Source organism: Amblyomma maculatum, chromosome 10 (genome assembly GCF_055883805.1).
Source record: "Amblyomma maculatum isolate TAMU_Amacu chromosome 10, ASM5588380v1, whole genome shotgun sequence".
Taxonomy (NCBI): Eukaryota; Metazoa; Arthropoda; class Arachnida; order Ixodida; family Ixodidae; genus Amblyomma; species Amblyomma maculatum.
Genome location: NC_139353.1, coordinates 45,065,125 through 45,091,285, shown reverse-complemented (window position 1 = coordinate 45,091,285; position 26,161 = coordinate 45,065,125). Strand labels below are relative to the sequence as shown.

At 46.1% G+C, this 26,161-nt stretch overlaps 1 protein-coding gene across 1 annotated transcript; it reads right to left on the bottom strand.

Moving 5' to 3' along the window:
* Nucleotides 1-26,161, bottom strand: LOC146176322 (silk gland factor 1-like). The gene is made up of 2 exons (XM_084582667.1): nucleotides 24,803-26,161; nucleotides 1-1,709 (listed from the first exon to the last, which is right to left on the bottom strand). Exons 1-2 carry the CDS (start codon nucleotides 25,907-25,909, stop codon nucleotides 1,485-1,487), a joined length of 1,332 nt encoding a protein of 443 aa, XP_084438793.1. The 5' UTR covers nucleotides 25,910-26,161; the 3' UTR covers nucleotides 1-1,484.

Genomic DNA, 26,161 nt, shown 5'->3' with positions numbered 1-26,161 from the left:
TGTTCGCATCGGTGTTCAGTTACATTTCAAAAGCGCAGCAGACTGAATCTCTTAGACGCGTTTCCTGGTCTGGAAAACTGGCTTTTAAACCGAAAGCGACAATACGTTTAAAAAGCGGCATTTAAATAAATCGTGACTCAAAGCTCGACATTTGGAGTAAATACTAACAACCAAAGAATCGAGCCTACCAAACTATGCGGAATAGTACCCCTAAAGCGGCTTTGACGCCCTCACAAAAGCGTTACAGGAAATCGGTTTTGGAACACACGCGCAATTAGCAAAGATCGACTAATACGAACGCAAAATGAAGCAAGGTCTTTAGTGCCGACAGACTCTGCAAGTTCTCACAGCGCCTCCTGCATGATGGCCAGGGTTCGCTTGCGTCGTTAATCCAGGCTGTAATAGATTATGTCAACGATTTGCACACAGGCAACATGGCGTCCATCGTGAAGCCGGCTCGGTGATCAACCACTGGTTCCTTTGCTCAGTGACATCATTCATCTAACTGGATGAAGAACACAGCGAGCGTTCAGCGCGCTTGACGGTGTTCAAAAGGATGACGTACCTCCAACTGCATGCATACTGCACTGCACTACTGGCCGAGTTGATACGGTGTTGTTGGGAAGCATGCTTCTAAGCGCTGTTCTGCTGCGTCGAAAGGCTCGTGACGGCCCTTTCTGTGATCGGTTTGGTTTGTGGGGTTTAACGTCCCAAAGCGACTCAGGCTATGAGAGACGCCATAGTGGAGGACTCCGGAAATTTCGACCACCTGGGGTTCTTTAACGTGCACTGACATCGCACAGCACACGGGCGCCTTGCTTTTCGCTGTCATGTGGAAGCGCGAAGCTCACGCACGAGTCAGTGTCGATCTTCAAAATGCTTCTGGGTGAATGACACCTGGGACCCCGATCCACAAAGGCCGCAACACTTTTCCAAGGACCACGCGTCTTTCCGAAACCTACAAGCTAGGAGCTCACAGCTGTTCCAAAATTAGGAACGAATCGCAGTCATGTGATGGAAGTTTTAAGAGGAAGCAGACATGCATGGTGACCTGTCAGCGAACAGGTTCCAGAACGGGCTGCTGACTTCGAAGCCAACTTCCAGAGGCTACCCAATTTGGACGCGTATCTTCTGCACGGCCTCGAGCAACACAGTTGCAGAGATTTCAAGAAGTGCTCATCCTCTCTCTCTTCCCTGTACATGGCCAGAGGGACCTCGGGGCCGGTCTTAAGAACGCCATGCACCACGTCGCCGTTTGTCCAGCGCTGTTCTGCGTCGGGGCCGAGTCGCCGGGACTATGCAGGCACCTTGCAGCAGCACCACGTCCGCTACAAGCCAGCTGTAGCGGGGCGGGGGCCGCGTCAGTCGTCTTCGGGGCAGGAGTAGTCCGTGAAGAAGCGGCCGTGAAGGTTGCGCACGACGGGCGGGCGGGAGTCTTCTGCGGGCGAGTCTCTTCCTGCTCAGAAGTCCCGCAGCTCCTCGTCTCAGAGACTGGGCGTCGCCGACTGGTACATGGAGTAGAGGGACGGGTGGTAGTAGCCCGACGAGTCGTTGGGCAGCGCCGTGTGGCCCGTGATGGGAGGCGAGAGCGGGTTGTAGCCGCCGTAGCCAGACATCTCGTACAGCTTCAGGTCCACCTTGCTCTCGTTGGCCGCGATGATGCTATTGATCGAGAACGGGTGGCTCGAGGGGTTGTAGTGGGGGTCGCCCTGCGAAAGGCACAAAAGGAGAACAAGGACGTCTTTAATGCACCAATTTTGCAAGACTTCGCGTTAAGCTTCATGAGTTTAAAAACATGAGGTGTGTGGTGTTTACTGCCCCAAAGCCCCAAGTAAGGCTACGAAAGGTTGTTGTTGTTGTTGTGGCTGTAGGAAGAAGGAAAAGAAAATGCACGGGCCTGCTACTGGCTCTGTAGCTGAGCCACCTCCGTTGCCTCGTGCAGACAGAAGAGGAAATAGAGAAGAAAGAAAGGAAGAGGGAAAGAAAGACGCGCGCCACAACAACAGCCGTCGTCCACCACCGAAGCGGTGGCGAGTGCAATGACGGCCTGCAACAGATAAAACTTCGGTGGCAGGCTAGCCCCCGCCGCAAGCGGTGGTGACCTACCTACCCCAGCCCTATCAAGGGAGTATGGCGAATTTTAGGTCTCCGGACTATAGTTTCGACCACCGGGACGCTTTTATCTTATACCGAAACTGTCCAGCACACGGGCGTCTGCATTTGTCTCCTAACAAAATGGGGTCGCCGTAGCTAAAATTCGCCTCCTGAACTATAGAGTTCGGTATAACCGAAGATCGTGAACACCAAAAAGGTCTCAGCGCTTGAACATGTTGACAGATTTCCTCCCATCTTGTCAAAATTGTACAACAGCAGTTATTTCCTAAGTCAGAGCTATAGCCCGGAAGCATAAAATATTGATGACAAAAAGCAGGCTGTAAAAGAAATTTAAACAACAAAGCAGAGCGATCTTTTCAGCTTACGAAAGATATGCGTAATAGAATGATAGGAATCATGAGTGTGCGTTGTGCGCGTAAAAACTCTGTACTTTGTAGTATGACAACTTGTAAAGCGCTGAGTCATCTGACGTTGTATAATGACTACGAATCGTGATCAACCAAAACAGCAAATCAACCAAACAACAACAACATCACTCATTACAGCGCGTGTCCCCTTAAGTGCACCTATGATGTATACATAAACATACGCAGTCACCGAAGGCGGAGTGCTTTTGTCCTAATGGAGCATATAATCATTTTGAAATTAATAATATATACCCATTCCGAAGAGTACTGCTGAGCCATAAAAATATTTGAAGTACCGACTTTACTCCTCCGCTTTTTATCACACAGATTTCATTAATAAGGGTAAGACTTTCCGTTGACTTCAGTGCATGCAGTGATCGCCAGAATTTTATTATTGACACAGAGAGCACGATTTTCGTTCAAAGGAACACACTGCGTTACACACTACAATACAATGATTTGCTTCCAAGACAGAGTAAGAAATATGACAGAGCGTCATAAAAAAGTGTCAAAAAAGGAACGGCACCATGGTTACAGCAGTTTAACTCGATAAAAGCACCCGCGTACATATAAGTGTCATGGCTTTAAAGCAGTAGGCTATGTTGCCCACAACTTTCCCAGCGAATCAGAGAAAGACAATGCTGCTGGTTGACTCTGGTGCATTCTGGTTATCGCGTTCGCACTACACACGATGTGGGCAGCGGCCTTATTTACAGCGGCAGGTTTTGAGAATAATAATAATAATAATAATAATAATAATAATAATAATAATAATAATAATAATAATAATAATAATAATAATAATAATAATAATAATAATAATAATAATAATAATAATAATAATGAGCATTTATAGTTACTAAACACTGGAACTGGCATGGCCATTGGGATCATTACAATGGGAAAAGTCCATCAATACTTGCAACTCTCTTTTCACGTACAGTATTTGCCTCAACACGCTCTCTATTCCCAACGTCCGCATGTACCTGCTCAAACAGTGCCTTGGAACGAAAGGAAAGCCATGCGCCCAACTTCCTCTCCCTGATATCTATCTGTCCGAAACGAGCTGGCCAGTATGCATCGTCTGGAGCCAGGAGTAGAAAGCTAATTCAGAAATATAATTGAGTGCCATCTATAACTGCCCTTAAATTCTTATCAGTGAGGTCCGCAGATTGCCTGTAGACAAATCTTTATATTTATGGCTTTCTGCTTTCGGTAGAATTTGTTCTATAGAAAGTCGACAGACCTCTACTTGTATAGACCCTGTTACGACCAAGCATCCGCAATTGCGCGCTCTATTGTTCGCCTGTGGGCATGGATAAGTTTTGTGAATATGTGGTGATGGTCCAATGGCTCTAAGTGAGCCTGTTTCCAGGAATCCTGTTTTGTAAGCATGTTTTGCTTTGTGGACAACCTGCAAATGCCAAATTGACCCTGTCAAGAGAACGTCTGGAAAAACACAAAGAAACGTCCCCCTGAGGGAAATAGCAGGAAGTGCTTTCTTTCTTTTGTTCACCCTTCCAGTCGAGAAGTGCTATCCTCCAGTGATGAATGCCTCCTATCCAAAGGAGACGACAGAGTGACATGTTCGCTGACGTGCAGGACAAGAAAGGAGCATGACTCATACGGCCATTAAGTGATTTCCCGGGAATGCAGGAAAGATTTGCAATTGTCGAAAAGGGACAATGTTGGGAGCCCTATGCGGCGCCACGTGCACTCGGGTTTCTGAGAAGTAAAACCCCTTTTCAGAACCAGCCTGTGGTTTCTTTGTTGAAGAATAGAAATGTACCTCCTCTCCTCGCCGTTCCCAAGCTTTTCCCGCCAACAAGTGATCACGCCCAACGAATGAATGCCGGACCAGTCAGTGCTTCAGACCATCAGTGCAGTGATGTGTTCGATTGGATGCCGATACCTGAGGGGCGTGCCCTGGATTTGGTTGGTCAGCATCTTCAGAGAGGGGCTGGACATAGGGGGTTTTAAGGACGCTGCAGAGCACGAAATGTCGCTCTGGGCCCTGGGTAAACGGCTCATCCAGTCGCTTCTCGCTATGAACTCTTAACGCTTGTCATTTTGCTGATGTACCCTTCTTCTTCATGTAAATATTCTTGTAAATAAGTTTCTCAAAGTGCCATTAAACCTGCTTGTACATATTTCACCAACTTCGAAGATTCAATCCTACTTCAACCCCGAGTCTCTGCACGCTACCAAGTGAAGGCCGGGTCAACTTAGTCCCAGCGTCACGACAACTGGTGATCAGCGGTGGGATCTGAATCTACAAGCACAACGACTGGTGCCCAGCGTTGGGATCAGAATCTACAAGCTACAACATCTGGTGATTGGAGGTGGATCTGAAGCTACAAGCCACAACACCTTGTGATCGGAGGTGGCATCTCAAGCAACAAGCAGGCGCAACAATCGGCCAACAAGAAGCAGCTCGGAACATCGATCGCATGTGTGGGTGAGTGCTTGGCTTTTCTTCTGATGTGGACCAGGTTCTAGAACAGGGTTAGATTTTAGAACTGGTAAAAAGTGTTGAAACGCCTTTAGGTTTGGTAGTTTGCACTGTTGTTTTGGAAGTAGCCGACACTCGGAGCGATCATGGACCTACAAAAGCTGCAGAAACCGGAACTGTTGCAATTGTGTGAGGAATTGGGAATTGATACAAGTGGTTTGGCACGAAAACCCTTGATTATAAAGGCAATCACTGATCTGGGAACCGATGATGAGGAGCTCAGTGAAGCATGGAACCTCATCGGTCAAAAAAAGGAGCAGCTCAGACAGCAGAAAGAGCGGGAAAAAGAGGAAAAGAGGCGTGAGAGCGAACGTGAGTGGGAAAAAGAGGAAAAGAAGCGTGAAAGAGAAGCAAAAAAGCTGGACCAAGAAATTGAGCTCCGGAAATTAGAACTAGAGTTGAGCAAGAGGTCGGGCAATTGTCCCCAGCTAGCGGTACCTCTTCTCAACAAGGAGGCAGATTTCAAGATGTCAAAGTACATGCAGCCATATGTGATATCAGGGGATATCGGTCTGTATCTGGCTAACTTTGAGCGAACCTGCGAAAAACTGTCCTTCCAGCGAGACACTTGGTCTCAGAGATTATTGACGGTTCTGCCCTGCGAGGCAGCGGAGGTTGTCGCGCGGCTGAGCAAGGAGGACGCGGACAACTACGAGAAGGTCAAAACTTGCCTTCTGAGAAAGTATAGGCTTAGCGCCGAGGCGTTCAGACAACGTTTTCGGAACGCTACTAAGTCCAGGGACGAGAGTTACCCTGAATTCCTGTACAATTTAAGAGTAAATTTGGGCGAGTGGCTAAAGAGCACAGATTCCTACAGTGATAGGGACGCTGTAGTCGAGCGAATTCTTTTGGAGCAGTTTTATAGCTGCCTCCCAGAAAAAGAAAGAAATTGGTTACAGGACCGAGGCGACATTAAGTCGGCAACTGAAGCTGCCGAAGTCATTGAGGAGTACGCTTCGCGCCGACAATTCAGCAACCCAGCAGTGGATAGGCTCCGCAATCCCAAGTTGAGTGTAAATAACCGTCAGAAAAGGCACCTTGCTAGATTTGCAAACGAAGAAAGGAAGGCTTCTTCAGGCAAACGCCCTAGAAAGGACGGCAGTGAGAAAAGTGGGGAAGTGACCAACGCACAGAACACAAAGAACAAGCTTGGGGCTAGGAAGCCGCTCACATGCTTTAGGTGTAATGAGCAGGGTCACATTGCCGTCAACTGCCGGAAAGAAAAGTTTGCTTTCTCGTATGTCAGTGACTGCGATGAAAATATGCAGCTTTTGGAACCCTACCTGCATGACCTAGTAGTCAACGGGAAGCCTTGCAAGGTACTGCGCGATTCGGCCGCAACGATGGATGTTGTCCATCCGGCGTATGTGTCGCCTTCCGACTATACAGGACAGTGTGCGTGGATCCGCCAGGTAGTGGAGGAACAGAGTGTGTGCTTGCCAATCGCGAACGTGGTCATCGAGGGCCCTTTCGGCGAGTTAACAACCGAGGCTGCCGTTTCAGAAAAGCTGCCTAAGTGCTATCCGTATTTGTTTTCCAACAAATCGGACATGCTACTGCGAAAGAGGGGCATCCTTTTCGGAGACAGTGTTGTGCAAGCATTAACACGTTCAAAGGCGCGAGAACTAGCTACACTGCTCATACCAGAAAATTCCACAGCGGAGGAAACGGCAGTTAAAACAGTGGTCTATGTGGAAGATAGCGGGTCAGAAAACTTTGAGAGCGAGGCATCTCAAATAAGTCAACTTGAAAGTGAATTTGATGAGACGCGGAATGAGGACGTTCTTGAGAATAACCTCTTGCCGCCAGTGTCTAATAATCTCACGAGACTTCTAAGTGGAACCCGAGAGGACTTAGCTATGGAGCAAGCCAATGATCCCAAGAATAAGCTCGAAGTACAGTGGGAAGGACCTGCTAAAGTCGTTGCAGAGCTTTCTGACACTAACTACGCAGTGAAAGTCCCCGATAGGCGTAAAGCAGTGCGCATTTATCATTGCAATCTTATGAAGCCTTATGTGCAGAGGGAAGCCGTGGTAAATCTAACGTTAAACCTTCCCGAGGAGATGGGGGATAACTTGATTTGCCTCAGCGGAAAAGGAAGCAACGCTCAGGAGCTTCTCAAAAAGACAGAGCAGAGAGGAGAACTAAAGAAATCCCAGCTGTCCGATCTGGGCGAGATAATAACAGAGTTTGAGGCCTGCTTCGTGGACAGGCCAGGCAGAACTGATTTGACTGAGCACGATATTGAGCTGACTTCAGACGTGCCAGTGCGATCAAGGTGCTACCGATTTTCTCCAAGGCAAAGAGAAATTCTGGATAGGGAAGTAACTCGCATGCTGGAATTGGGAGTAATAAAACCCTCGGAAAGCGATTATGCTTCGCCTATGATCTTAGTAGAAGCTCCAGGTAAAGACCCTAGGCCTGTGGTAGACTACCGAAAGCTAAATTCTCTCACCAGGGATCAAGTGTATCCTATTCCGAATATTGAGGAGAGAGTAGAACAGGTCAGTAGAGCGGCATATGTGACTACGCTGGACCTTACTCGAGGATACTGGCAAGTACCGCTCACTGAACGCGCCAGCAGATACGCGGCTTTCGTCACTCTGACGGGCAGCTACCAGCCAACAATGATGAGTTTCGGGCTCAAAAATGCTCCATTTTGTTTTTCCCGACTCATGGATAGGGTTTTAAATGGGTGTGAAACATTCGCGGTGCCTTATTTAGATGACATTGCGGTTTTTTCCGACTCATGGGCGGACCATAGGGTACATCTAAGAGCTGTACTGAGCCTTTTGCGTCAAGCTGGACTAACCGTAAAGGCCGAGAAATGTTGCCTGGCAAGGGCGACCGTGGACTACTTGGGTCACAATGTAGGTCAAGGTTTCAGGAAACCCAGCGAGATTAAGATTTCTGCGGTAGCAGACTATCCGCGGCCGAGCACGAAGACGGAAATTCGAGCATTCCTAGGTCTGACTGGATACTACAATCACTACATCCCTAACTATTCAGCTTTGGCCAGCCCTCTGACCGACGCTCTCCGCAGGACAGAACCGACAAATGTAGTCTGGGACGAACAAAAGGAAGCCTCCTTCGTAAACCTGAAGGCTGTGCTGATTAGTCGTCCGGTATTGCGAGCTCCAGACTATGCCCGAGAATTCACGGTCCAGTGTGATGCCAGTGATCGAGGGTTAGGTGCTGTTCTCTGCCAGAGAGATGACGACGGTAATGAGCACCCCGTGCTCTACCTGAGCAGAAAACTGAGTTCTAGAGAGAGGGCTTATTGCGCGTCAGAGAAAGAGTGCGCTTGCATTGTATGGGCCATTCAAAAATTGCAGTGCTATCTTGGAGGGGCCAAATTCACCGTAGAGACGGACCATTGTCCCCTGGCTTGGCTGCAAACTGCGACATCGAAGAACAGTCGCCTTCTTAGGTGGAGCTTGATTTTACAGCAGTACAATTTTGAAATAAGATACAAAAAGGGGAAGTTAAATGGGAATGCGGACGCGCTTAGCCGCTCTTTCTAAGCGGTCCGAGATGTTCCTCACCATGTATCCAAATTGATAATCAGGTTTTTTTTTTTGTGCGCTTGTATATGTGTGGCTATGTAAAGCAGCACGTTTGGTTTTCTAGGAATACGTGGGTCCTGAACGTCTTGAGAGTGGGCTTTTCTCGAACAACAATGGCAGTTTTCTTTTGACCTGGTCTCTTCAGACGGGAGCCGAGTGCTTGCTTCGACATGTGGTTGAGTTTCAGACAGCTCGAGCAATTTGGCCTACAACAATCAAGACAACGCGACAAGCAACAGCGAGCTTCAAGCGTTCACGTGCAGGCCATTAAGTCGTCTCTTCATGCAGCAGCTGGGACTGCTGCCCTCCGAGACTCTTCTGGCGGGGGAGGAGGCTGTTACGACCAAGCATCCGCAATTGCGCGCTCTATTGTTCGCCTGTGGGCATGGATAAGTTTTGTGAATATGTGGTGATGGTCCAATGGCTCTAAGTGAGCCTGTTTCCAGGAATCCTGTTTTGTAAGCATGTTTTGCTTTGTGGACAACCTGCAAATGCCAAATTGACCCTGTCAAGAGAACGTCTGGAAAAACACAAAGAAACGTCCCCCTGAGGGAAATAGCAGGAAGTGCTTTCTTTCTTTTGTTCACCCTTCCAGTCGAGAAGTGCTATCCTCCAGTGATGAATGCCTCCTATCCAAAGGAGACGACAGAGTGACATGTTCGCTGACGTGCAGGACAAGAAAGGAGCATGACTCATACGGCCATTAAGTGATTTCCCGGGAATGCAGGAAAGATTTGCAATTGTCGAAAAGGGACAATGTTGGGAGCCCTATGCGGCGCCACGTGCACTCGGGTTTCTGAGAAGTAAAACCCCTTTTCAGAACCAGCCTGTGGTTTCTTTGTTGAAGAATAGAAATGTACCTCCTCTCCTCGCCGTTCCCAAGCTTTTCCCGCCAACAAGTGATCACGCCCAACGAATGAATGCCGGACCAGTCAGTGCTTCAGACCATCAGTGCAGTGATGTGTTCGATTGGATGCCGATACCTGAGGGGCGTGCCCTGGATTTGGTTGGTCAGCATCTTCAGAGAGGGGCTGGACATAGGGGGTTTTAAGGACGCTGCAGAGCACGAAATGTCGCTCTGGGCCCTGGGTAAACGGCTCATCCAGTCGCTTCTCGCTATGAACTCTTAACGCTTGTCATTTTGCTGATGTACCCTTCTTCTTCATGTAAATATTCTTGTAAATAAGTTTCTCAAAGTGCCATTAAACCTGCTTGTACATATTTCACCAACTTCGAAGATTCAATCCTACTTCAACCCCGAGTCTCTGCACGCTACCAAGTGAAGGCCGGGTCAACTTAGTCCCAGCGTCACGACAACCCACAGCGGACGCATAACCCTCGAGACAGCCTGTATATATATATATATATATATATGTATGTGTGTGTGTGTGTGTGTGTGTGTGTGTGTGTGTGTGTGTGTGTGTGTGTGTGTGTGTGTGTGTGTGTGTGTGTGTGTGTGTGTGTGTGTGTCTGTGCGTGTGTGTGTGCGTGTGTGTGTGTGTGTGTGTGTGTGTGTGTGTGTGTGTGTGTGTGTGTGTGTGTGTGTGTGTGTGTGTGTGTGTGTGTGTGTGTGTGTGTGTGTGTGTGTGTGTGTGTGTGTGTGTGTGTGTGTGTCGACGACGTGATTTATGGCGTTGTTTATTCAGTCTACAGAATTTCTTCGGCTACACCTTTAACAGACAAGAAGTCAAAGTTATACGTGGACCTAGGGCGCGTTTGCTTACAAGCCGGCTGATGACGAGCTCTGAATGTATGGTCTTACACACATATACTATATATATAGTCACAGATCGAGCACTTCTGTTTGTTAGACACTCAGTGAACACTTGTCCATAGACTGCATGTATGGTCTAGATTTATCTCCTAACGCTTTCAGTAAGATATATTATCTATAACACACATCTACTGACACGGCTGAGATCTGTCTGAATCAAAAGACTACACAAGGTACATTCCTTACATTGCTTGCATTCCTGGAAGACCCTCATTGGCCAGCAGGTGAAAGAGGTAGTTTGAGATTGAGAATTTTTGTAACACCGCCCTGTTAGATTACTTAGGTGTGCAAAACTTGCCGCATAAACTTATATATAGAAACAGTGTTGATATATCAGGTATATAATAAAATTCTGGTTTTTAATAAATGCAATATATCAATGCTGACCGCGCGTGCAAAGGCTTGCTAAAAAAAAAAACGGGGTGAAAACAATGCACTAGACTTAAATACTAAACCAAACATAGCACTTTTTTTTTTTTTGGTGCAAAAAAACAGCAACTAACCAGCATTTCAGCATGTCGATTTAATACATAATTCAGACCCCTTCTTGTCTGGCTTAAGCACTGTTTGGTTGGAGAATTAGAACAGAATCATTTATGTACGTAAAATCCACGTTACGAAAAAAATGTCCGTTACGTAGCCAATATTAATACACCATGTCTCTATCGATAACCTATTTGCCTCAGGCGACCGTCTTATACCCTCCGAAACAAAGAATAATACTTTGCACTCTTTTTTTTTTTTTCACACTAACTGCGAAAATAAGATGATGCTTTAAAAATGTCCCCCCTTTCTAAATCGCGTGCTCTGAATTATTATTGATCTTGAAAAAGGCAGTTTGTTTCTATAGAAACCGAAATAATTAGTGCTAATGTATCATAAAAGGCATTTGACCAACATTTTACACTGTTGATTGTATTCTTTTCGTTTGGTTTGGTGTACGTATGGGGTTTAACGTCCCAAAGCGACTCAGGCTATGAGAGACGCCATAGTGGAGGACTCCGGAAATGTGGACCACCTAGGGTTCTTTAACGTGCACTGACATCACACAGCACACGGGCGCCTTGCTTTTCGATGGAGGCGAAAAGTAAGGCGCCCGTCTGCTGCGCAATGTCAGTGCACGTTAAAGAAACCCGGATGGTCCAAATTTTCGAAGTCCTCCACTACGGCGTCTCTCATAGCCTGAGTCGCTATGGGACGTTAAACCCCACAAGCCAAACCAACATTTTACACACACCATTTCATAGCGAGTATACGGAGAAAATGATTACGTGCCCCCACTGTACGACTCTAACCTGCGGCGGCATATCTCGTTTACTTTGGGAATGCCCTGCTTTTTCTACTGGACGCCCCGAGATCGAACCCTACCGCCTGAACTACCATTCCCTTCTAGAAACTGATGCTAACACACAGATGATATTTGCCAAGTATGGCTCGCTTAGTGGCCTGGTTAGAGCAATGTGATTCGAGTGACGACTTAAACAATGAAGATTATGTCTACTCCCCTTTATCCCCATCCATGGCCGTGAGCCTTCCCATTCAATAAAGGACATTCAATTCAATACAATTTCATAGCGCACTGCATGCACAAACCAAGTTGCACGATCTTGCAGAAGCAAGCCATAATGTGAATGAGCCGCTGTGATGGCTAATTTGCCTGTGCCGGAACTTGGGATCCGGAAGCCACCCAACTTCTCCACAATTTTGCCCGCTCGTGTCGCCTTTTGTCCGAAAACCGAATGCGAAAAAGGGTCGCTGAACGACAGGCTGAAACGAGGGGACGACGTGCTAATGATGGCTACACGGACGCTGTTGCGAGGATGACGAGGGTTCTGAGAACGGAAAGGACCCGAGGTGACAAGGAAAGCCGCAGAAGGACGGCGGGGCAGAGAGGAACGAGGCGCACTGGAGCAGGTCGACCCAGCCACGTCTTCCGAGGAACGACTGTAAAAAAAAAAAAAGCCTGAAAGTACGAAGACAGCTGGCTAGTCCTGCCGGCGCGCATATTGAGCTCGTCGTGTAAACCGTCTTCACCAGCGCTGCCATGCAGCTATGATCACCACCTCCCTCCTCAAGCACAGGATCACCGCAGTGGCGTCCAGACGCAGCCTCAAGACCGTCGGGTGAGCGAGGGCATCCAGCTCTGATTAAATCTGTTACTGGCGCTATTTCGTGTGTGATTCCTGCTCTTCACCCAGAAAAGAGCCCTATAACCGGGACATCACACTGCTCCGCGCGTATATAGTATATGACGTCCCCAATTCTGCTATGATGGAGCTGATGCCTTCATCTGATGACGCTGTTGAACTAAAGAAAAAAATGCCCGGAAAATATATAAAGATAAGGGAGTAAAAGGGGGATAGCATGCATCCTCCAGCCCCTTATATAGGGCCATGGCATTATCTTCAAATTCTGGGGTGCATTGTCGCCATTGAATGCACGGAATGCTATATTGTTGGCATAAGAAACACATTCCCTATTCAATGAAAGGTGGCTTTTAACAGCTGCACCAAGCATTCTGAGGTTAGCAATCTGAAGACAACAAAATATCCGTTAAAATATGTGCCATTGCTACAGATCCGCATGCTTTGTAGTGAAAATAAGCTTTGTTGCTAACCATAGGTGCTCTGTATTTCTAGCAATGAAGAGATATCACAGAACTTTCAGCGAATGCCGGGGCCTAACAAGGGAGTACGGTGGAGGAGATGCTACCTCCTTTTTACTCCTTTATGGACTTATTCCTTTTTAGAGTGTATGAACATTATATACACAACGCAGCGGGTTTTGCATGCTCCACGCAGGTCAACAATTTAGCCGATCGCTGTTGAATAATCATGCCTACCAGCACATAGATGCCGCAGACAGCATGATAGTCAATCAGTATGACCTGGATGCTCCGAAACTATATACGAAGCAATAAACTGTCATAACAAGCCCAAATGTCATTTCGCTGAAGCTTCGTCAGAACCTTGAGAAGCGCCGTTTTCGGCATACACAGCGCCCGAAAGCGCGACAGTGAAGCACCTGAAAATAAATATCAGTAAAATACAAAGCGGGATAACTAGACGTTATCAACACTGAGCCATAGATCAGCGCTGCTGCGTCAGGAGCCACGTCGCCTACACGCATACACGGAAATGGGGCTCACTCATTTCCTCATTGTTACCAATTCCCCGCGCTATAGAGGAGGATACAGTTGTATGCCAACTTCCACGTGAACTCAGAGATTATGTATATCGACGGGAGTATATACAAAGTATATCCACCTGTCAACTCTATGTATAGTCATTTATTCACTAAAGTACAAAGCAGTAAGCTTCTATGAACTTCGTATTTAATCATGTTTATACAGACTGAAAGTACGCACAAAGTTGATAGGGTCAATAACATGATCATACAGATTCGAAAGACTGTTGACAACCATTTTTATAGTAAGGGAAAACATTGCTTGGGTGAAAACTATGTTCCGTGTCTGAAGAGCAGATGGGTCTCGAGACCTGCATGCGACATAATAGGTTGAATAAAATTTCAGTCCATAGAATGGTAAATGCCCTCTCCGAGTCTCCAGTGGTACTGGTTAGTACAGCTGTTTACAGGCTTCAGTGTAAAGAGGAGAAGTAATGGTCCTCATGAATCCCAAGTAAGTTCGGTGACTAACCTGCCGAATACTAACCAGTACTATACTGTATCGTGAGTATATACCAGTAGAACTGATGAACAAGTTGGCCGACTCAGCCATGACTTATGAGATGCCCTCATTCTCCGCGTTATACACGTCACCTCTCACCTAGGAAATTAAGCTGAACACGCTGCTTATGTCGAGTCTCTAAGTTTATTTTTTTTTTCCCAGAAGGGGGGGGGGGGGGGGGGGATATGTAGCATCCAAGAACCGCTTTCTGCCTCCCTGCCCGCTCGATACAAAAATGTACCTTGGATCCGTCTCCCACCAAAACAATTTCGATACGTGCCTGGGGTGACGGACGTAAATGTGTACTTGAGATAAGCGAACCTGAGAGAGCAATTGAGGTTCGTTGTCACAGCTTCAAAAACGGGAAAAGAAAAACGGCCGGAACCTGGTATTCCAAAGCGTGAATGGCGAATGCAAAGATCGGTCACCAGCTGAAATATATAAGGTTAGTTTCGTTTATACGGTTAAACATCCCAAGGCGACTCAAGCTATGATAGGCGCCGTATAGTGAAAGGCTCCGGAAATTTCGACCATCCGAGGTTCTTTAACGTGCATCGACATCACACAGGCGCCTTGGTGTTCGCCTCAATTGAAAAGTGGCCGCGACGGCAGAAACTTCAGAACTTTCTCATATTACAATTCAGCAAGGAAACTGCGCAGCTAGGTGGCGCGTCCATACGTTTACATATGGTTTCATATGTTCAAGCGCGTTCACTCTGAGTGGAGGTAGTATATTGGGCAGATCAGTTGTTCATGTGCATGAATGCGAATGCATAAAGCTTGAGCAAGAGCGAAAAGGGAGAGATGCGACGAGGCACCGCGCGGCAAAAGCGATCATCGTTCGCTCCGCGAAACCGACTGCAATGCGAAAAGGCGACAACGCTCTGTCTTGCTTGCATATATACACCGCAAAACTATTTGCAAATGCAACAGCCATAACAATTGCAAGAATTGAAGTATTTTACGACAACATTCAAAATAAAACTCATTTACAACACACCCTATTAATCTTGAAGCGTTTAACATGTGTTACCTTGCGCCATGCAAATAGTCACGTGACCTTTTGTTTTTCGGTTGCGACTGGACGTTCTTTGAATCCTTAGCTGTTCGGCATTGTTCGTACAAAGCGAGAAATTTACGCGGCAAACACACAACGCAATACTGCAGAAAGAAGAAAGCGTGCGTAATGAACGGCAGTGACGTACACGAGCGTTCGATCGCGCGTGCACTTCCGGGCCGAGCGAAAATTTTCAATTTCAGCAGGTCCTAGGGGGCAAGCGACGCAGAAATGCTTGCGCGAACTTTTGCCGCCAAGTGTTCGCGTGAGTTTTCGTGTACTGCAGCCTTTATAGGGATGCGGGTTACTGTTTACAAGTGAGGTTTTCGACACGCATTAAAATTCTTTCTGCTGGTATTGTGTTTGGTGTTTGTGTTTGCGTATTCGACGCGGACTGAAATTTTTCGCGCGGGGTCTGGAAACCATAATAACCAAACATCGGTCTGAAGGCGCCAATCGAACGGATACAAATGTCGTCAGTTTGAACCCCGCTCGTGGACTATAGTCTCGAACTGAATAGCGATGCATATACTATATGCAACGGTAAATGGTATGGACACCACTCCGAACGCATTACGCTGAAAGGATAAGGTTGCATGTCTCGAAAGCTGCCTCCATGTGAAGGCCCGCCAGTTGAGCTACCCGATTGGTGGAAACACCTGAACTGGATGGCACCATACCACTTCCGGTTTCGACATCTCGGCCAGTCAGATCTAAGTCATGAAGATAACGACACTTCTGATATTGATGCAAATTCGGAATACGGACCATGTATAGATTGTCTAAGGTGGCAGTGGCCTCAGTCGCGGATACGTCTTGACGAGTGATGCATCTCGGCTAAACGTTTGACTTGCCGTTCGCTTCATATGGCCGCTAGATGACGCCACACTATTTTCTCGTCATCGTTAAAATTCTCATGACCATATCGCAAGCCCAACGACGTGAACGGTGTCACTGGCTTTTCTCCTATAGCATATAATGAATTTGCATTAATAGGGAAGAGACGACTCGAGGCCTTCGGTGATAGTGACGAAAAGTCGCATGCGCGAGAAGGGTGTTGGGCAGCCTGTTTTTATTACAGCAGGTCCACTCCCATCCATTTCAAGCGCCTCTTCTTTGTACACACGCCCCGGAGTTCCTCAGACACGTTTTCTATAGTTTTGAGAGTGATTGAATCGGTATAAGAGTGAGCATAGATGTGGAAATGGGTATACGAGAGTGTGGATGCACGAGGAATATTCTGCATTCGCAATTGTGTGAAGGAGCGATTGTCTACTCTCATCGAAAGCCTACGAGTTTTCATCGCCATCAATGCCGTCTTTCACAAAATGGCTCACAGCAGGCGCCACTAGGTCCTCAAACTCCACACTTGTTGCCAATACGGTCATGACGGATATGTGAACGGAAAACGTTGGTCCTGGAATTTATAATCCTTAAAGGGTAACTTCGATGGTTTCTTGAACCTATTGATTTCGTATCAGCATCAGGTCAGACCCCTCTCTATATGGGAAAAAAAATTTATTAAATACGAAGTTGAATTGTGCTTAAAAGAAAGAAAAAGAAGAAAACCGTAATAGCAATTAGGTCTCTACTAATCTATGACGTCATGGATGCGACCACGAAACCTATAGTGTGCGCTTTCATTGGCTAAACTGGCGGCTGAACTCAAGTGGCAGCTTACACTATAAAAAAAAAAGAAATAAAAAAAGACATCTCCGCGACAGAGGTTGTTATTATAAGAAATCTTAATGTTATATTTCGCAGCAATAAATCATAGAACCACGGCGGAACTTGACAGAAATGACGAGAAAATTGAGGATAACGCGGTTCCACGAATATTCAACAAAAACTTAAAAAGTTAAAGCTCCTTGTAAACATTCTGTATTCAAATAGATCAAAACAGTTTTGGTAATGGCCAACGCTTACCACGTGTCAATATCCTCTGATGAAAGACTGTACGAAGTTGCACCGGATATATCAGACAAAACATTTCTGCACGCAACACCTCGCAAAAATTGTACCCCGTTGTCTCTCATGGAGAAACCAAATCAGTGGCCAAATTCGCTAGGGCGTTAATTAACCCACATTGAGAACGATTTGTGACTGCATAGCACCACCCTATAGTGATTCATCAGCCGTGGATGCATGTGTGTGTGTGTGTGTGTGTGTGTGTGTGTGTGTGTGTGTGTGTGTGTGTGTGTGTGTGTGTGTGTGTGTGTGTGTGTGTGTGTGTGTGTGTGTGTGTGTGTGTGTGTGTGTGTGTGTGTGTGTGTGTGTGTGTGTGTGTGTGTGTGTGTGTGTGTGTGTGTGTGTGTGTGTGTGTGTGTACATTCCCACCTCGAAAGAGCTACTCGAGCTGGCAGCTGTGCTATGTATATATATATATATATATATTTGCTGAAAAGAGACATCGAAATTTTCGAGCTTATAATTTTGGTCTGTTGGCTAACCTTTATTTAGGTAACAAAGAAGCTTCGACAGCTCTATATTGTATATCGTGGGAGAACTTCGTGAGGCGTTTTACTGACGACCTTGATCGTATTGGACTGTGTCTATATAGTCGACAGTTTCATAATACGCCCTACACAATAAAATGGTTTGTTGCGTCATGTTGACGATATTGAAGAACGATTATATACATGCACAGTGAGTATCCTCGTCCGATATGTTTCGACATATTGATGATTGTTTTCCAATTAAACACAGTTCTATAAGCTGCCATTAACGGTGTCCTTCTGATCGTTTCTATATTCCACAAAATGGATAGAGACTTTTCAAGCACAAAGTGGGAAGATCATTCGATGTCCTACTTTCTTCGCGTACCTATAATGTCTTTATGTAAACGAAAAACAAGGTTCTATTTGAACTTCCGCTAATTTCAGCACAATTAATTATACAAGTAGAATTATTACATTTTAATTTCACGACGCGAAAATTTTCCAGCATGAAAAAAAGTAGTAAGTGCAGTTAGTTTAGTATAGTGAAGTTTCTGGCGTTATTATAGTACAACTGAGCGGGTACGGAGCTGAACACAGCATGCAGTGTGAAGACGCAAGGTCTACTCGAATGCATATCTAAACACTCTTCAGCTTTTGTCCCCGAAACCTCGAGAAAAAAGAAAACTGGGCCAGACGACCGAGTAACCCTCATGTGTGTCACAAAAAGAAAAAAAAAAATAAGATCATCGGACGCGATCCACATGGCGACAGCCGATAAGCGCTGAACACTCCTTTGTGGCTGTATAGGAACACGACAAAGGCCCGCATGTAGACATTTATGTACACAGAGACAGGGAATCTTGAGAAAATATTGACCCACACGACTACCAATAAAGATTAACGACATATGCCTCTGTGCAGGCGTGGGACAGGCCTATATTGAGCCAACTGCTGGAATCTTGTTTATATATACGTAAGAAAAGTGTGTGTGTGTGTGTGTGTGTGTGTGTGTGTGTGTGTGTGTGTGTGTGTGTGTGTGTGTGTGTGTGTGTGTGTGTGTGTGTGTGTGTGTGTGTGTGTGTGTGTGTGTGTGTGTGTGTGTGTGTGTGTGTGTGTGTGTGTGTGTGTGTGTGTGTGTGTGTGTGTGTGTGTGTGTGTTTAGGTTAAAGTACAAAAGATACAAAAACGGTAATAAAAGAGGAAACGATAACGATTTGCGTGCAAACGTATAACTCTTCAAACGCTATTTGCATGCACATACGTATACCTACTGCAGAAGAGAAAGTTTGCCAAAGATATCGGGGCGGCGCCTTTGACAGATATGTTCTGCGCTCGATAGTATAGACTGCAGTATTTGCCTTATGGGTGACATAATATGGTCACTGACTGTTGTATCATCGCAAGGCGATCACATATAAAGGCAGCCCGAATAACAGCGCTCGCAGATAGCAACGTATACACGCGCTGAATTCAGTTACATGACTATTTTCCCAAACCGGTCAAGATTAACTGTGAGTGCAGGGTGACAGGGTCCTCAAAAATAAATGGAAAATTAATTCACCCGGGGGATGGATTAAGGCGTCGTCTTCGACACCTTATTGTAAGCATTGATTTCCACACATTTCACCATGCGATTTTCAAAGTCCGTTCTTTAAAACGCAAAATAATTTATGCGCGAAAACAATCTCCAGACAGTCCACAAAATTAGGTTATGAAAAGACGAGCCATACAGAGCCCGAATTCACAAGTCATTCAATAAACTTCTAAACTCTTGACTACAAAAAAGAAGAGGCAAGATGAGAATACCACAAAGCTGAGCTCTATATAAACTAAATTCGCTCGAACCTCGATATGCTTCGTTTCTACAGCATGAGTATACACGTTCGCTTTCAGAAATGAACGCCGTCTATAACGGCTAACAAATGGACTTTTATGCCTGGACTGCATTTGTGCAGGATCCAATAACCCTTCTGGTGTCAAGCGTTGGTTACATGTAGTCCGTATATAAAACTATGTATAAGATAAAAACTACAGTTTACCAAACCATACATACATATATTGGGTACTTCATTGTCGCTAAATCTGTAGACACCGCACAAAAATGAGTGGATATCTCGTTGTTATTCAGAAGCAAAGTTCTATTTACCTTGTTTCAATCCTTTTTCAGAGCTTGTCATTTATGTCGCAGCACGGCTCTTGTTTGATTAAAGTGAACACTATGTTGTTTAAAGAATATTTTCACTGTGTACAAACAAAAGTAGATGTCTTGCACGGACGCAGTAGTGCGCAAGACGAGAGAGAAAGAGGGAGAGATGGTGCAGTGCAAGCGAAGAATTTTATGAATTCGAAAAACAAAATATATTTTATTTCTTAAACAGTTTTACTGCAACCTATCAATTTTACTTTTATATATTAAAAAGTAAAAACAAGATGATTTTATTTTCGGTATGAAAACGGAGCTCACAGTGTACCTTTCCTCCAAAGAAAATTGCCGAAAAAAAAAAAGTTGAAATGCGGAATCCTTTTTTCTCTGAATAACTTCAATGATATTCTATGTCGAACTGCCGAAATATCGACTAATTAATTTTTACCCAACGAATTTTGAAATATATATATATTACTTTATTCCTTCAAATCAGCGGCCTTATAAATACAGTATACGATATTGCCTCTCTCTACCGATGACAATTTCCATGTGCCATGCATGATGTAAATCAGAGATATAACGCTGTCGAGTTTTTATTGACTGTAGTGAAAAATCCTACCGAGAGTTTATATTGCTACACCAACGTGGTTTTCTTCTTAATTTTGAAAGCGGCTAAAGATAACACTAATAAGATGTAAAATTGGCCACTAGCATGGCAAGCATGCAGGAAGCATGTGCATTTTTCGTCTGTCTTATTCAATATCCACGGATATTCACTAGACAATATGCGGCTTGCGAGCAACAGACAAAATGGGAGAGCTGCGTACAAAGGAAGACCAGACCTGCGTTTCCCCAAATTCCTTTGGTGCTGTTTCTTTTCTTCTTTTGGGGGGGATCATCTCGATAGCACATGCGAGCAGTGAGAAACCGGAAGTTTACAGCTTATAGACGTTCTTCCCAATACGATTGGCGACAATGATTTTCGTTTTGACATCAACGCCACGCAGTATATCGGATTTAATGAGTTGTCTCAGAACTGAAGTATACATTGTGACGAAGACATGTGGCACTATAATTTCCATTTCTTCTCACCTCGCTAGTCGTGTCAGCTGTCAAAATCAATAGCGTAATGGCAAGCAACAGTCGTTTGGCGAAAATTAGCACAAGTGCCGCATGCGCTGCGTGGAAATTTTTTTTTATTTTTATTTTTATTTAGTACATACTGCAGGCCGTGAGGCCCAAGCAGGAGTGGATTACAAACAAGTTATTACGAGTGAGCAATAATACCACGATGCGAACAGAACAAAGCACAAACAGCGGTAAATGAAAAAGATAATGGCACAGCATAACCAAAGCTAAACATGGTCATAAATCAGGTCAAGAGACTGTAGGCAGGTAGCTGGCAAGTTATTCCAATCACTGATGGTCTGCGGAAAGAAAGAGTGTTGAAATAACCTAGTCTTAGCAAAGTACGGGGTAAGAGAAAGGGGGTGAGAGTGTCGGGTTTGTCTGGTGTTCGATACTAGCAGGTACGGTGAAGAATCTATTCCAAGTTTATGGTTAAACAATAAGTATAAAAATTTCAGTCGAAGGAATTTTCGCCGGGATTGAAGGGTAGGTATTGAATTCGATTGCATCAGTGTAGAGACAGAGATTGTTCGACAGTACTGCGAAAACATGAAACGGACGGCTTTCCTTTGGATCCGCTCTAGAGCGTTTATGTTGGTGACAGTATACGGGTCCCATACAATACAGGCATACTCTAATTTAGTCCTTATAAAAGTTTCGTATGCTAATCTTTTAACTTTGAGAGGGGCATCCTTTAGCTTATGGCGCAACAAGCAAAGTTTTCGAAATGCAGACGAGCAAGTGTTAGAGATATGAGTGTTCCAGTTTAAGTTGCTTGTTAATGTCACACCAAGATATTTAAATTCGTTAACTTCAGCTATTAGACCTGAATCCAAAGAAAAAGAGTATTTTAACGGATTATGTTTTCTTGTAACACGTAGTAACACCGTCTTTTCCGAGTTTAGTTTCATTCCCCATTTACAACACCATGTGAATATGTTGTTAAGGGTCATGTTTAGTGCTACCTGGTCGTCAACTGACCGGATCTCATTAAAAATAATGCAGTCATCAGCATACATGCGGATCTGCACAGGCTCATTAACTATATTGACAATATCATTGCAATATATCAAAAACAGCAGCGGCCCAAGAACACTGCCCTGAGGGACACCAGATGTAACCGGAAGAGCACAAGAACTTTCTCCGTTAATTGCAACATACTGTTTGCGTTGCAATAAATACATAGAAACCCAGGCAACTAGGAAATCGGGCAATCCTATCATTTGAAGTTTCTCTATTAGTTTGTTATGCGGTACTAGGTCGAACGCCTTGCTGTAATCCAAAAAAATTAAGTCTACCTGGCCGGTCCTATCCACGACGGAAGCAAGAAAGTGAAATAAAGTGACTAACTGTGTGACCGTAGAAAACCCTTTCCTGAAGCCATGCTGGTGTTCCGACAAAATGTTATTATCTTGGAGAAATTTAGAAATGAGGTCGGCTACGATATGCTCCATGAATTTACAAGAAGAGCATAATATAGATATGGGTCGGTAGTTAGATAATAAAAGTGGGTCCCCCTTCTTCAGGACGGGCACCACACGTGCAGTCTTCCAGTCTTCAGGTATGGATGCAGTTCTAATAGAAGCTCGAAATATCAAAACGAGAAACTTGCACAGTGTTTCAGCAAAACGGCGAAGGAATGCGCCTGGTATACCATCAGGTCCTGGAGAAGATTTAACTTTTAGTCTAAGCAGCATGTTCAATACCCCTTCGTTTGAAATCAAGTCGGTAACATTAAGGAAATGCGAGGGGAAAGTAGAAAGTGAAGGTCCAGTTGAAGTAGAGAAGACACTGTGGAAGTATTGGTTAAAGTTTTGTTCAATAATCTTAGGATTAGTTAAAACTGCACCGTTATGAGATATTTGTTGTACACTCCTTTTGTTTTCCTTCATAAAGTTCCAGAACCTTTGAGGATCCTCAGAAATAAAGTTCGGGAGAGTAGTATTAAAATAAAAAGACTTTGCACGTACAATGGCAGCAGACAGAGCTGCGCGAGCTTCGCTGAAAGCATGAGATGCTGTTCTTTTCTTTCGTAGGCGTTTGGCCTTTCGTTTTAAATGTATTATATGTCTATTCATCCATGGTGTGTATTTGCCTGTTTTCTTTGTTCTATCAGGCACAAAATTGCTCAAGCAAAAGTGGCATATCTTCTTAAATTTGTTCCAAAGAACAGCAGCATCATCTTCAGAGAAGTCAGTAATCTGCGATTCTAAGTAACCTAAAATGGCATCATCATCGGCACGTTCAAAATCCTTCACCGTTCTAACCACTGGATTATTTTTTACACGTTTGGAAACAAATTCCAAGCAAACAGATACTATTTTATGATCGGATAAGCCTGAATCGACCGACACAACATAATCATCAAAACAACGATCAAGAAAAACCAAATCAAGGACAGAACTAGACGAACCGTCTACACGCGTGGGCTCATTGACAATTTGAACGAGATTATTTTCAAACATGATATCGATCATAGCACTGGCTTCATTTTCAGAGTCGGGCCTGGAAAACAAGCGGTTCCAATGAATGCACGGAAGGTGCATCGCGTGCACAGCATCTGTTCCTTATTGTTGACTGAAAGAGAAAAAAAAAAGCCTGACGCTGGTCGGCCAAACATGAAATCATATTAAAGGAATGTCAACTTTGTGCATTTGTATCTTCGGAGTTGCATATATAAGCTCTATTGATTTTTAGCTAACGAGAGGCATTGACACCAAGAACTCTTGTATAACGCAAGCTTTCGGAATTGCAAAATTTCTCAGCGTTTCAATGCTGGGATACTAAAGCAGGTCTCCTCACCTCTCCCGCACCAAAATTACACCATAGCGTTTTTTTCAAGATATGTTCATGCCTAAGCTAAACCCTTTCACATTCCAGAAATCTGAAGTGATGTAAATCAACATTTACCAGTTTGCGTACTGCAGAGCTTGGCTTCTTAACGCAAAGGTCCGCAACAAGTGGTCATGTTCGGGCGTATAGTTTACGCACCTCCATGGCACATCAAAAACATCCGCCTTGATAAGAGCAATGGAAGCGTTAAGCTTTCCCCTGTGATCTGCAGCAGGGTTATGATGTGCATGTCGCAAAAGCACGTCCAGGTTATAGAACGCGTGTATCAGTTCACTGAAGAATTAGGGTCTATTAATGTTCCCATCCTGGTTGCGTGATTGGAGACGCTTCGATTACCTCAGAAGAGCATCATGTAAACGGACTTCCAACTGAAAAGGCGACTGACATCGCCGTCTGTAAAACCTAATTTCCCTTTCACTCGGGGCGGCGGCGGGGGACTCGCGTGAAAAACAATAGACGGAACTTCATAGGACGAACTATGCGTGCCAACTACGCACACTGGTTTCGAGTGCTTGCATTGTTCAGAGCAAATCGCGATGCTTCTTCGGCCCAGCCAAAGCTTCCCCGAACCCAGCCGGTGTCACAGCGGCCGGCTGCAAAGCTTATCAGATCATGCGTATGTACATTACAGGTGAAAGCCTGGAGTGTATGTCTGCGACTATCAGTGCTGTCCAGGTCACCAACTTAATGAACCCTAATGACCCTGCCATTACGAACAGAGTGCTTATTATTCGTCGAGGACTAACCCTTGCTGTTTGAGACTGCGCAGTTCCGTTCGAACTATAGACAGGCATCTCGTGCACAGCATCGCCAAATCAGACTTGATTTTTGTTGCGATACTCGTCGACCTAAACATCATTAATTGAAAGAGCGAAATTACACATGTGAGTGGCATGGAGGCCGCAGCGAACAAATTCCTTTCTATAGAGCCCGAGTCTTATACATAATAGCATCCACTGGTATGTGCATTTCTAAGCTTCTACAGTGAACAGAGCGAAATATACATTGGTATTGAAACTGACAACGTCCACCACCCTCACTCCAACAGGTTGGGTCAGGTGCATAGCGGTTCTCTTGTATATAGCGCGCGCTCATATATGCCTCCGCGGAACACCCACCTTGAGTAGGGACTCATGCAGCGCATGATGCGGTCCCATGGCCGGCGAACAACAGCTGGACGGGTCCTGGTGCGAGCCGTAGCCCATGCCCAGCATGGCCGGATTAGAGGTGGGCGCCAACGCGTGGTGGTGCTGTTGGTGCTGTTGCGAGTGCTGCTGCGACTGATGCTGCTGCTGTTGAGCGTGCTGCTGTTGTTGGTGCTGCTGCTGCTGCTGCTGCTGGTGGTGTGGCGGAGGGGGCTGCATCATATGTCCCGGAGACTCGGCGGCCGCCATCTTGGCCTTGGAGTTGTGGTGGTGTCCACCGCCGGGAGTGGTCTTCTGCGCCTGGCGCACGGCCTCGCGCTTTTCGCACTTGAACCGTTTCTGGCGGCGCAGGTAGCAGCCGTTCTCGAACATGTTGCCCGAGTCCGGGTGCAGCGTCCAGAATGACCCCTTGCCCGGCTTGTCCGGCGTGCGCGGCACCTTGACGAAGCAGTCGTTGAAGCTGAGCGAGTGGCGTATGGAGTTCTGCCAGCGCTGCTGGTTCTGGCGGTAGTAGGGGAACAGGTCCATGATGAACTGGTAGATCTCGCTGAGCGTCAGCATCTTGCTCGGGCTATTCTGGATGGCCATGGTGATGAGCGAGATGTACGAGTAGGGCGGCTTGGCGTGCGTGTAGGACCGCCGGTACGCCTTGGAGTCGGCGCGAGCCCTCTGCAGGGCGCCCGGAGAGTCCGGTCCGCCACCGCCGGACGCGGTTGCCGGTCCGGCGGCGGGCACGGCCGGCAGGAAGTCGCGACCCAGGCCGCCGATGAGACCCGCCGACACCCCGTTCATGCCGGCTTGGCCCAGCGAGTTCATAGAGTTCATCGATCCCAGCGGCGCCACCGATGGAGACATACAGGCCGAGCCCGACGTCATGGCTGAGCCCGCCGCGTTGCCGAACGACTGCGGTGCGTAGCCTGTGGCGTGCATGCCCATGCCCATGTTGTAGCTTGCGGCACTCTGCAGCGGCTGCATCGCGGGCGCCCCGGACGCTGCGCCGCCGCCGTTGCTCATGGAGCCGCAGCCGCCGGACGCGTCCTGGTAGCCTTTGTGCTGGCCCAGCATACTCGTTGCCGTCATCGCAGCTCGCGCATCGCTCGCCGAACACCGCCGACCAGATGCACACACCGCCGCACCGCAGGTAGAGAAAAAGCGCACCTAGGCTAGATTTGGTTTCGTCTCGCTCGCTGGTTTCGCGCGCGAGTGCTGTCGCCGCTGCCAACACGTTTCACACACCGAAACACACCACACTTGGTTTCGCGCGAACTTGATTTTTTTTCACCGGGCGGCTTCCCACCCGCCGCCGAGCTGCGCCGCTGGGTAAATAAGGCA

What these genes read in the sequence shown, in the direction of transcription:
- LOC146176322 (XM_084582667.1), bottom strand. Translation starts at nt 25,909, where the DNA reads ATGACGGCAACGAGTATGCTGGGCCAGCACAAAGGCTACCAGGACGCG. An exon ending in TGCATGAGTCCCTACTCAAG is followed by an intron (nt 1,710 to 24,802) that starts GTGGGTGTTCCG and finishes TGCCTTTCGCAG; the next exon opens with GGCGACCCCCACTACAACCC.